Source organism: Acomys russatus, chromosome 22 (genome assembly GCF_903995435.1).
Source record: "Acomys russatus chromosome 22, mAcoRus1.1, whole genome shotgun sequence".
NCBI lineage: Eukaryota > Metazoa > Chordata > Mammalia > Rodentia > Muridae > Acomys > Acomys russatus.
In genome coordinates this window covers 53,948,693-53,961,903 of record NC_067158.1, presented here as the reverse complement: position 1 = coordinate 53,961,903, position 13,211 = coordinate 53,948,693, and the positions used below count along the sequence as shown (strand labels likewise).

Below are 13,211 nucleotides of genomic sequence, written 5' to 3'. Positions count from 1 at the left end.
GAGCTGACCAGTATGTGTGCTAGGAGCCAAACTCAGGCCCTTTGTAAGAACAGCAGTGCTCTTACTTACTGAGTCATCTCTCTAGCACTTATGTCTTCATCTTAATAAAATTATCCATGATAACATCATTTTATATTTTTGCCACCATTGTATATTTCTTTTGGGGGTGGGAGGTTGAGGCAGGTTCTCTCTACATAGCCTTGTAGAGACACTCGCTCTGTATGGAGAGAGAGACTGTGTGTATGTAAAGATTCACTCGCTATGTAGATCAAATAGGCCTTGTTTTCACAGAGATCTGCCTGCCACTGCCTCCCAAGTCCTAGGATGAAAGGTGTGGGCCACCACTGCCCAGATGTGTGTGTTTTTTGTGTGTGTGTTTAAATTTTTACTGCATTTTCTTTCTTGGCTGCTTTTTGCTTTTGTTCTCTCTCTCTTTTTTTAAAGATAGGGTTTCTGTGTGTAGCTCTGGCTGTCCTGGAACTCACCTTGTAGACAAAGTGGGCTTTGGTCTCAGAGATCCACTGCTTCTGCCTCCTGAGATTAAAGGCATACACCACCACCGTCCAGCCCTATTTTCATCCTGTGTAGACAACTCACATGCTACCTGTTTTCAAAATGCACTATAAAACTACAGTAATCAGGGCTGGAAAAAGGCTCTGTGTAAAGCACTTGCTGGGCAAACGTGGGCACTGGCAGTTTGGATCCCCAGACTCCACGTAAATGTCATGTGAACATTTCAGCTGACCTGCAACTCCAACCTTAGATGGCAGAGACTCAACTCTCTGTCAACAAAGCAAGGTGGCTAGCAAGACCTGCCATATCAGTAAGCTCTGAGTTTATTTTATTTTTTGTTTCTGTTTTTCAAGACTGGGTTTCTCTATGATAGCTTTGGCTGTCCTGGACTCACTTTGTAGACCAGGCTGGCCTTGAACTCACAGAAATCCTCCTGCCTCTGCCTCCTGAGTGCTAGGATTAAAGGTGTGCGCCACCTCTGCCCAGCTAAACTCGGGTTTGATTGAATAATGAATAAGGTAGAAAATTAATTGATCATGATTCTCAATGTCAACCTTTGGCCAACTCATGTATGCACACCTCTATACATGTGCACTCACACACGCGCCCCTTCCAAACATGTATGCACACGTATAGAGTACCCACCGACATGAAAAAAAAAAGCAAGGGGGTGGGGAACTATAGTAGTCAAAACTATGGTACAAGCTGGACGACAGACACTTAAGCTACAGGAATATAACAGAGTAAAAAAATCTGAGTCTGCACATCTCATTACCATTAGTCTTTAAACAAAAAGCCTAAACAACTCAAGGGAGAAAGAATAGGTTTGGTGTTGGAGGAAGAAGCGGTGTAGGTGGTAGAGGAGGAGGAGGAGGAGGAGGAGGAAGAAGAAGTGGCGATGGTGGTGGTGCTGGTGGTTGGCAGTGGTGATGGATGTGTTTAGCAATGTTGCCTTGGTGCTTGACAAAACTTTCAGCACATACAGAAATTAACCCCAAGAGAAGTGTAGATAGAGATCGGTGTCCAGCCTAAAACTATAGAACTTAACTAGGAAACTGAAGAAAATCTTTGTAACTTGACTGGGCAAAGATTTCTCATATCACAATAAACAAAACCATAAAGGAAAAAAGTTCATAAATTGAACCTAGGCTTGATATGGAGGTGCTGGCCTTTGATTTCCAGCACTGTGGCTCTGAGCTATTTCTTTAGCTGCCTCAAAATTTGCTGAAACATGCTGTTCTGTGTATAACACCCAAACCCTTGGGGGCAGGGGAGGAAAAAAAAAAAGTACAGAAATCAAAACTTTGGTACAGATACATAAACCACAGGAATGCAATAGACTGCTTTCTTGAAGCTTAGCTTTAGATAGCGGGATGTCTGGGTAACCCTGCTCTTCTGTGCATCGTCTTGTGCGGCCTCATTTCCCAGGGCACTACATGTGTCTGTCTGCTTTAGACAGATGCTTCCTGACATATGGGATCTAAAAATGAAGAGGGGTTGCTTGTGTTATACAGTTTCTGTCACTGTGATTAAAAACCAGAAACAACCTGGGAAGGAAGCTATCCACAGTCATACCACAGCCTACCATCGGAGGGATGGCTGTCAGGGCAGGGCCTGAAGCAGGTCATGGAGGGTGCTGCATCCTGACTGGTCCAGCCTGCTTCTCACCTGTACCATCCAGGACCACCCTCACAGGGGGCACCTCCCCAGAGAGCTCGGTGCTTCCACACCAATCTGGAGAGTGCCCTGCAGACTTGCTCATAGGCCAGTTCTTTGGAGGCATTTTCCATATTAATATTTTCTTCTCTGGGCTGGAGAGACAGTTTAGCAGTTAAGAGTACTGGCTGTTCCTGCAGAAGACCTAGGTTCAGTTCCCAGCACCTACATGGAAGTTCACAACTGCTTTGTAACTCCAGTGTCAGGGGATCCAATGCCCTCTTTTGGCCTCCAAGGGTACCAGGGACACAGTGTGATGAAACACTCATACACAAAGTAATAACATTTTTTTAAAAATGAAGATTCTTCCTAGATGAACCTAGTTTGTGTCAAGGTGACAGAAAATCTAGCCAGTACATTGTAATAGTCTTCAAGTTGCCTCAAGTGGTGTATGTTTCCCGATATTCTTTGCATAGTCCTTTCTAACACAGAGTAGGCCTGACTTCAGTATTTATGAGGGTATTGTAGTAGTCACAGCACTTAGCTTGTTCTGTTTTGTTTTTCCAGACAGGGTTTTTCTGTGTAGCCCAGGCTGTCCCAGACTCACTTTTTGTTAGCCATGCTAGCCTCGAACTCACAGCGATCCACCTGCCTCTGCCTCCCGAGTGCTGGCATTAAAGACGTGCGCCCAGCTAGTACTTGCTTATTTTAGAGAGGCCACGGAGAGAGCCTCACCCCTTTCATGCAGTAGTGCAGATTGGAGCCACCGTGAATATGAGCTAGTACTGAAATACCCTGTAGACTCATTTAAGGTTTCAGATGACATCTTTGTCATAGTGCAACCTTTTGAGAAATTCCAAGCTTCTAACCACTTGGCTTAAGCCATATTCCCAGTATTAACTGCATGATAAATACATAATTATTGTTTCAGGGTTCTCTGTTGGGTGTGGTGGTGGTGGTGTATTTTGTTAACAATAGATGAAAACTATACACCTTTCACGTGTACTTTGAATAGTAGAAACAAGACTAAGTCTTGCTGTGTAACTCAAACTGGCTTCCAGCTCTGTAGCTCAAGGTGGCCTTAAATTCAGCATAGGTTATTCATAATTAAAACGCTGTTTATCAGAAATACAATTACACGAAACATTTAAATCTGGTTTTGTATTATACATAGATCAATAGCACTTCAAATGAAGTAGGCTAAGAAACCTATATAAGCTGGGCGTGGTAGCGCACACCTTTAATCCCAGCACTTGGAAGGCAGAGGCAGGTGGATCACTGTGAGTTCGAGGCCAACCTGCTGAGTCTAGGACAGCCAAGGCTACACAGAGTAACTCTGTCTCCAAAAAAAAAAAAAGAAGGGGAGAGCCTATATAATGCAACTTTGAAGCTGGGCGTGGTGACACACATGCCCGTAATCCCAGCACTCCGGAGGCAGAGGCAGGTGGATCTCTGTGAGTTTGAGGCCAGCCTGGTCTATAATGTGAGTCTGGAACAGCCAAGGCTACACAGAGAGACCCTGTCTCAGAGGGGGGGGGGGGAAAGAAAAGGAAAAAACTGCAACTTTGATGATAAAATGAAAATGACATGAAATATGCTAAATACCAAATTTGTTGAGTATATGTCCAAGCATGTGGACATATGCCTACCTCTGATCTCAACTGCTTGAGAATCTGAGGATTACTTGAGGCCAAGAGCTTGATTCCCTGACAGCAAGATCCCATCTAAATAAATAGTTCATTCAATATGATCATGAATGGAGTTTTAAAATTTTCTTAAACTCTGTTTCAAATACAAATAAGGTGTCTGAGTGCTCTACAGTTGGTACTTGGGTTTTTAAGTAGGCTTCTTTGTGACCATGCTTCTCATGACTACAGTTCCTTTTTCAGGGTGAGTGTGTATGTGTGTGTGTGCGCACCCGTGCGTGCGTGTGTTGGTGGGTGTGGGTGTTGGGCTGCATGCTTGTGGTGGTTGGGAATGAACCCAAACCCCTGTACTCTGCCACTAGCTCCAGCCTGTGAGTGTGTGTATGTGTGTGTGCGCGCGCGCGTGTGCATGTGTGTTGGTGGGTGTGGTGGTTGGGAATGAACCCTAACCCTGTACTCTGCCACCAGCTCCAGCTTCCTTCCCCAGGTGTACACATGGAAGGGGAGGGGGGACATCTTTACTGATTACTAAGTATTACAGGTTGATATTATTAATTTTTTTTTTTACAGATGGTAGTGAAAACTTTTATGGATATGGATCAGGATTCAGAAGATGAAAAGCAACAGTATCTCCCATTAGCCTTGCACCTCGCATCTGAGTTTTTCCTCAGGAACCCTAATAAAGACGTGCGTCTTCTCGTGGCATGTTGTCTGGCTGATATATTTCGAATCTATGCCCCAGAAGCTCCATACACTTCCCATGATAAACTTAAGGTAAACAAACTTTACTTTTATTTTTGTCATATGAATATAGGTTTTGATCATAGGTTTCATATTATTTATCATCTACAGAAATAACTAGTGCAGAATGAGGCTTTGAAAGGTAAAGATCAGAACTTGTGCCGGTCTGTTCACATTTAATCTTCCTGTTAGTCCACCAGAAAAGCCCATTTGGGTAAATAGTGGCTTAATGATACTTTGTAAAACAGTAATATACTAGAATTACCCAGTCAAAAAACTTTTCCCTTTACAGGTTATTAAATGCTGACAATCAAATATTCAAAACTGATTATTTTGGTGTTCCTATCTTTGTTCAAAACATATATATATATTTGTTTTTTTGAGACAGGATTTCTCTGTTCAACAGAGTGTAGCTGTCCTGAATGCACTTTATAGACTAAGCTGACCTCAAACTCACAGAGGTTTGCCTGCTTCTGCCTCCTAAGTTCTGGGATTAAAGGCCCAACAAAATAATTTTTAAAGTGGTCTGCTGTATTGCTTTTTTTTTTTTTAAACTGAGACAGGGTCTCTCTGTATAGCCTTGGCTGTCCTGGACTCACTTTGTAGACCAGGATGTCCTGGAATTCACAGCAATCTGCCTGCATCTGCCTCCCAAAGGCTGGGATTAAAGGAGTATGCTACCACCACTTGGTTTGAACTGATTTTATATGCTATTTTTGAATAATTCTTGGGGAAATGGTAAACTTTGGACTACTGTTTTATTTTTGTTTTTTTGAGACAGGGTTTCTCTGTGTAACAGCTCTGGCTGGAGTCTAGACTGTCCTTGAACTCACGGAGATCTACCTGCCTCTGCCTCCCAAGTGCTGGGATCAAAGGCCTGCGCCACCCAACATGGACTGCTTTTTAAAAAGATTTATTATTTGTGTATGTGTGTGTGCCCGCATGAGTTTATGTGCATTGCATGCATATGGATGCCTGTGGAGATAGGAAGAGGGTGTTGGATCTTCTGAAATGAGTTGCTAAGTAGTTGTCAGCCACCCGGTGTGGGTGCTGAGAGCCTAACTCAGTTTCTCTAGAAGAGCAGCAAGTGGTTTTACTGCTGAGCCAGGTCTTCTTTTAAGTACAGTTAGGATTGCCTTGCCATCCCTTTGGCTTCTCTTTCCATAATTTCAATCCCTTGTGATAGCCATGCTCCAAAATATTAAGTGGGAAATTCCAGAAATAGCATTCCATAAATTAAGTTTGATAGTGCTTCGAGGCCTACGATGAAACTCACTGTCATGCTTTATTCCTCTTGAGACATGTGGCATCTGCTTGTGAGTCACTTGTGGCTGCCTTTCTTACCTAAGCAACTGCAGGAGTGTCTTAGTTTTTACGTTCAAGACATACTTACTTAATAATGACCCCTTTCACAGTCTTGATAATTGTTTATTTCATGGTTATTGTTCATGTTTTACTATGTCTTGTTTATAGAACACGTTTTATCATATATGTATATAAGGAAAAGCACAAAATACATTAAAAGCGTCCACTGTAAGGAGGATCAGAGTAAAACAAGTTATTTTGTGCCACACTAATGCTATTTTGAATGAAGAAGTCTAAAGAAAATGAAGGAATAAAGCACTGTCATCAGCCCTCAGATCAATGCCTTGGGTTTGTTCCATACAACTTTGTTGTCACACATCACAATCAAACCCACGTCAGAAGTAGTAATGAAAAGACTTATTAAGTTTCTTAGTTTGCCTTGATGAAGGTAAACACAGCGAGTGGCAGACGCTCCTCTCTGGAGGAGACTGCAGTGAGGTGAAGAATGTATGCCCTTCATTGAGGAGACCCAGAGGGCTCTGCACAAGTAACCGTCTTTAGTTTTACTTGCAAAGGACACTGTTTTGTTTGTTCTAATTTTTTCCAGTCATTTAAAATAATGGAATATTTTGCCTCACAGCATTCAGATAAAGGAGGACTTTCTTTATTGAAGTTCATAATTTTATATAACTATGCCTCTATGTAGATGTAGATGTTCACTTGGTTAGTGTCTTAGTTAATATATTTTCTTTCTTTTTTTTTTTTTATTTAACAGGACATATTTCTCTTTATTACCAGACAGTTGAAAGGATTGGAAGATACAAAGAGTCCACAGTTTAATAGATACTTTTATTTATTAGAGGTAAAAATAATTCTTTATTTAATAAATATAATTCCATGTTGTTACAAATTCTTATAACTACAATGTAACGTGACACTGCATTTTATAAGGAAAATATGTTTTCTCCTGTCTTAAAAAAGTACTTAAAAAACAGCTTGACATTTTACTTTTATTCCTAGTCTATAAATGAATTTTTACTCTTCCTAAAATTCTATATACTTATATGTATATTTGTAATAACTCATAGCTATTCAGTACTTTTTAAATTGAGAAAGTTGATGGCACTAGTCATGTCTTTAAAGATTAGAATGACTTGTAATTGTGTACAATGAGTCTTTGTAGACTTTGCTATAAAGAATTCTAGTTGTAAAAATTAAATTGTACTGGTGTGCTTTTGTATATGTGATTAACCAATTATTTTTATTTATTGTTTTAAGAATTTAGCTTGGGTTAAATCATATAACATCTGCTTTGAGTTGGAAGATTGCAATGAAATTTTTATTCAGCTTTTTAGGACTCTCTTCTCCGTAATCAAGTAAGTTTTTAAAGCTTTCTTTCCTCATTGTATGTATTAACGTGTAGTATACTCTAAAAGATATGCTTTCCAGATTTATAGAGTATTGATTGCAAAAGGGGAAATAAAGAAACCCTGTTGTTTGAGAGCTGTCTTTGCCATTGAATTAATTAGCCAATTATTTCCTTGAGATAGGGGCAACTTCATGACTCTGAGAGAGCTGCAGTTTAGCCTTAACCTTGCAGCCGTCTCCTATCTCAGCCTCCTGAGTGATGGGATTGTTGGGGTTGAGCCAGCTGGATTTACACTACCTCTTTAAATTTATGATGTAGGTTAATTGGTTGACTTCTATATCTCCTTGTGTGTTTGAGGCTAAATAATATTAGATGGTCATAAAACAGAGTCCTTGGGGCTTTTAAAAAAATTATTTATTTGAAGCTGGGTGTGGTGGCGCACACCTTTAATCCCAGCACTCGGGAGGAGGCAGGTGGATTGCTGTGAGTTTTAGGCCAGCCTACAAAGCAAGTCCAGGACAACCAAGGCTACACAGAGAAATCCTGTCTTGAACACACACACACACACACACACACACACACACACACACACACACACACACACACACACACACTCTCACACACACAAATATGTATTTGACAATTGCATACAACCAGAGTTTATATTTACCCTCAGGATACCTAACTTCAAGGTCCGGTCCCACCCCCAGCCCATCTCCCCTGAATCCTGTCGTACTTCCTGCTGGAATATTGAGTGATGTTGTTGGCTTGATCTTGTGTCAACTGTAGAGCACTGAGCTCCTCTGTACAGTGGGCACACCATGTTCAAAACTCCTCTCCCTCCTGCTCTTGCGTCAATCTATCCCCTCTTCCATGAGGGTCCTCGGTCTTGGTTTGGGGAGGGCAGTGAATGGTGTGGGTGTTTGATTTAGAACTGGGCACTTTGATCAGTCATGAATCTGCGTTAACTGTTGCCTGCTTTTTAGAAGCTTCTCTGACCAAGGATTAGAGCAGTATTGCTCTGTGGGTATAAACAGAAAGATTTAGGACAGCGTTTGACCACATTTCCATTTAGCAAATCAACAAGAGTAGGTTCTCATCACCACCGTCCTCGGGGCACATGGTCTCTGAGCTGGTACTGGGCATGCATTCTCTTTCATGGAGCAGGCCTCAGGTCTGATCAGGGAGCAGTTGGCTACCCTCGTGTTCACGCCATTATTGAAACTGGATCTTGTCAGTCCTGGCATTCAAGATGCACCTCTGTATAATAATACTGGTGACTTTTCTCCCCCAGCTGCCTACGTAGTGCCTCCTGGCACTATGAAAATTAGCTGTTGGGGGGAAGTTTTCGTGTCACTTCCAATTTGATTTCTTTTTGTCCTGCAACCAAAGTATATTGTGTCTTAAGTGGTAGAGTCTTACCATCTGGTTAAAGTGGGCAATTGGGAGCAATGGAAATAGTCTGTTATTGGGGTGGCCCTGAGGCCTCCCTAGCTAATAACTTAGAAGGAGCCATCCCCCCCCTTAGCCAGGAGAAGCAACAGCATAGTTGTCGTGTGATAGGCATGAGACACGAAACAAGGAAGCACCGTGGAACAGAGCAGACTGGTCCACTTACTGACTTCGGTTATGTCTGATTTTTTTTGGTTGAGGTAAATATATATGTAAGTTATGTATGCATGCATGTATGCATGCAATATATATATTTTGTGAAAGGGTTGAGATGGAATCTAGGGCCTCAATGCTTGGAAGCTACTAGGCAAATGCTCTACCACTGAACTGTATCCCCAAGTCTTTAAACTCATAAACACCGTTTAATTCAGCTTTTAATAGAGTGAGAAACTAATAGAAGAAAAAAAAATCCGTATGGTTACTGGTCAGGAGAGTCAAAACTGATTCCCGCCTAGTAGTTTTATTATTTGTTTACACCAAACATCTCTTAAAGCATTATGCATATGTCTTCCTGATTTTAAATTCTCTACTACATTAAGAAATGTAAGGAGAAGCAAGTAAAATTTATTTATTCATTGTATCCAAAAGAATTAACTTTTCAGGATGTAGCTCTGAATTGCATTATAGAGAGTGCATTTCTAGAACTTTTTTCTTTCTGCTTTGGTGTAATTAAAATTTTATATTAGGGGCTAGTGAGATGGCTCAGTCGTTGAGAACACTGGCTGCTCTTCCAAAAGACCCAGTTTCAATTCCCAGCACACATATAGCAGCTCACCACTTTCTGTGTAACTCCAGTTCCAGGGTATCTGGCATCCTCATACAGCCATTCATGGAGGCAAAACACCAATGCACATCAAAACAAAACTAACAAAAACCCAAATCATTTTAAAAAAAAGATTTTATAGCTAGAGTAAACAGATTTGGTTAGTTCAAAGTTAGAGGCTAAAACATTTATATTATAAAAGCTTCCTGTGCCATTTTACTACCAGAAAGCCACTGGAATAAGTAACATAAACTTACTTTTGTATTGGTTGCTTTTATGTATAACAGAATGAACTAGGAGCTTGATAGTGTTTAAGAAGCCATCACTTCCTGCAGCCCATGATTCTGGGCTTGGCAGTTTGTCTGTCTGGTCTGTTGTGTCTGTAGTCATTTAGCAGGACACCTGGGAATTGGTTGAAGTTACAGAACAGTAAAAATCACATGTCTTTCATCACCCAGCAGGCTGGACCCGGCACCTTCATATACTAAATAAGCTTCAAAAAATGTCAAGAAAGGCAAGTGCTACCATAGCAGAACTTTGTAGTCCTTAGTGCATCTGTCTTACTAAGAAAGATGTCTAGGCAAACCCAGATTAAAAGATGGGTCAGACAGACTCCATGTCTTCATGGATAGGACGCCATTGTAATGTGGTACACAGGAACAGTTTATTGGGCTATGACTCAGTTGGTAAAGTGCTTGCTGTACAAGCAGGAAGAACGGAGTTTGAGCCATGAAAACATACATAAGAGTGAGGCTCCGAGGCACATGCTTGTACGTACTTTCAATGCTGGGTAAGTAGAGATAGGCGGAACTTAGGATTCTCTAGCTGGCCGTCCTAATCATGAGAGGAATCCTCCCAACATAGTTGGTGGCTTGTGAGGATTGACCCTTGAGTTTGTCGTGTCTTCTACATATGCTCAAATGAGTATTTCTACACAAACACATATGTACATATAGACACACCAAAAAATTTTTTTAGTACCATTTGTAACCACTGTTTGTATTGTACCATTATTCCTTAGGCTTTCCTTTTGAAATTTATGGTTACTATCATGGACTCACTTTGTAGACCAGCTGGCCTCGAACTCACAGAGATCCGCCTGCCTCTGCCTCCCTCAGTGCTGGGATTAAAGGCGTGCGCCATCACGCCTGGACATGGTTACTATCTTTAACAACTTGAAAAATGCTTGATTTTTGTTTCTTCTATAACCTTAACCACCGAAAAATCTATACTTTGAAGCCTTTTTCTTTGTTAACTCATTTCAGGAAATTTGCTTATGCTATATTGTAGAACTTTTCTCTTGGCTTTGGTTTGGTTTTGTACTTGGGACCCCTTAAATTTCTAAATTTTGGGTTTACCTTCTTTTCATGACTCTTCCAAACTCACAGGAAGTCCAAGATGACTCATTCTCTGGATGCCGTTCACTGTCTCACGTGCAGGGGCTGATCATGGAGCCCTTATTCTTTCTGTTTGATTCTGATTAGTTCTCTGCCCATTGTTCCTCAGCTCTACAAACTATTCTGAGTGGACTCTGGAGAGAACCATCAAGGCCCACCGGGGCTCTCCTCCCTCTTCATCAGTGTGTGCTTGATACTCACTATCAGAACCCTACTGTTTATGTATTTTGCTGGGTTTTTAGTTGTTTCAGATACAGGGCAAATCATGGTCTTGTTACTGCATCCAGCTGGAAGTGAAAGTCTTAAGTTTACTGATTTCGATTGGTGAAATCTTTGAAATAACTTGCTTGATTTTGAAATAAGATCTCACTGTCGTCCAGGATGGCCTTAATCTACAGACAGAGAGGCCTGCTTCTGCCTCTCAGGTGCTGAAATTTAAGGCATGCATCCCCAGGCTTGGCCAGGAATACGTTTTAAAGATCTCTTTCATCTTTCTTCCTGGCTCGTGCCTTCCCTTAAGGATGTGTGGATCTGAGAACCAAGCGGTCAGATGTTTCTTTCGTACTGTTGTGCATCAAGCTGAAGATCTATACTCTTCTCTACCTTGTTTCCCTGCCGTCCACACTAGACACACACTGAAAACTGTGCACTCGGTAGTCCGTCACGGTTGGCATTTTGTAAAGTATGTATGACAGTTTGGAGAGTACATGTGAAAGAACAGTCTAAGAGTTGAGGAGAATTGTAACAATGTGGCAATCCCCGCTGCCCCCTTCCCCCTTCCCCGCCCAAACTTTGGAAAGTTTGTGTGTTTTCAATCATTAAATGTTAGATGAGTCAATTTTTGTGGCTCTTTTGTTTTGTTTTGTTTAATTTCAGGAAGAATTAAAAAACCTTTCAGTCTTTGAATTTTGTTTTCAACCTCTGCATTTATACTGTAGAATATAGGTTACATTATTCTATAGGCTATACATTTTAATGGGACTTCTTGTGTGTCTGTGAATGTATATAGTAAATTAATTGTAGACAATACTTCATTAGAAATTAGAGTGGTATTTGTTTTGGTATTTTATAATAACATGGTGCCGTTATCACATAGGCCTTGGAGGAGAACTAAATATGACAGCTGAAATTTTTTGCAGTTGCCAGCATGGATACCGCAAATAAAAGTCCTTTTATACCTCAGGCTGTTTATGTTACGTCGTGTTTGAATCTCTGGTTTCATAGGTACCAACTTTATTCTCTCCCCCAGAGAGAATCTTGCTTAATTTTAGCTGTCCTGAACTATCATTTACCCTGTTCAGTCTCCTGAACTAAGACTACAGGTTTGTGCCTCCACGGGTCATAAGATTATTGCTTTAACTGGACATTTTAACAGGCATGGTGGCACATAGGGTGAGGAGCCGCAACTTGAGTGTGAGAAAACCCGGGTTACATAGCAACATTTTGCCAACAATAAACAAACAACTACATGAAAGAAAACAGCCGCCTTGGAAGTTTGTCTTTCTACATGCCTTAGTTTCTTTCTTCCTTTTCAGCAATAACCACAATAAGAAGGTGCAGATGCACATGTTGGACTTGATGAGTTCCATCATCATGGAGGGGGACGGGGTGACTCAGGAACTGCTGGATTCTATTCTTATCAACCTCATCCCCGCACACAAGGTCTGTATAGAACCAGCATATTAATGGTAACTTCCCTAAAGAAACTAAAAACTGGCTTTTGTTTTTGTTTTTGTTTTTTTTTTTGGTTTTGGTTTTGGTTTTTTGAGACAGCATCTCCCTGTGTAGCTCTGGCTGTCCTGGAACTTATTTTGTAGACCAGGTTGGCCTTGAACTCAGAGAGATCCACCTGCCTCTGCCTCCCGAGTGCTGGCATTAAAGGCGTGTGCCACCACTACCTGACCTGTCCATTTGTAATTTTATATAATAATTCCTATTCTGACCCTAGAATTAGTCACATCAGTCTTATAGCTATTATCTATTCATTTATTAGAAGATTCATTTATTAAAATATTATAAAGTTTTTGTTTGTTTAATGTATATGGATGTTTTAAGCTCCATTGTATGTCTGTGCTGTCTGCTTGTAGTGTTCACAGAGGCCTGAAGAGGCCCTGGATTACAGACAGTTGTGAGGTGCCATGTGGTGTTGAGAATAAAACTCTTGTCCTTTGTCACCTGCTGGCCTCAAAAGTGTAGTTTCTAACTGCTTTTCTGAGAAGTACAAGATGAATGAGACTGAATCTATTTAACAGATTCAGTAGGTATTAACAGGAGTTTTTAAAACAATAATTGTTTTTTCAATAAATTTAAAAAATTTAAATATATGTGATGACTAGCATCTTTCTTATATCCTTTAGTTTGTTATAGTG

At 40.8% G+C, this 13,211-nt stretch overlaps 1 protein-coding gene across 1 annotated transcript in view; it reads left to right on the top strand.

Moving 5' to 3' along the window:
- The window catches only part of Pds5a (PDS5 cohesin associated factor A), an 88,280-nt gene that overhangs the window by 21,423 nt on the left and 53,646 nt on the right, over window positions 1-13,211 (top strand). The window contains exons 3-6 of the mRNA XM_051165256.1: window positions 4,386-4,589; window positions 6,637-6,723; window positions 7,140-7,237; window positions 12,378-12,504. Coding sequence (XP_051021213.1) covers window positions 4,386-4,589; window positions 6,637-6,723; window positions 7,140-7,237; window positions 12,378-12,504 — 516 coding nt within the window. The remainder of the gene's footprint in view (window positions 1-4,385; window positions 4,590-6,636; window positions 6,724-7,139; window positions 7,238-12,377; window positions 12,505-13,211) is intronic.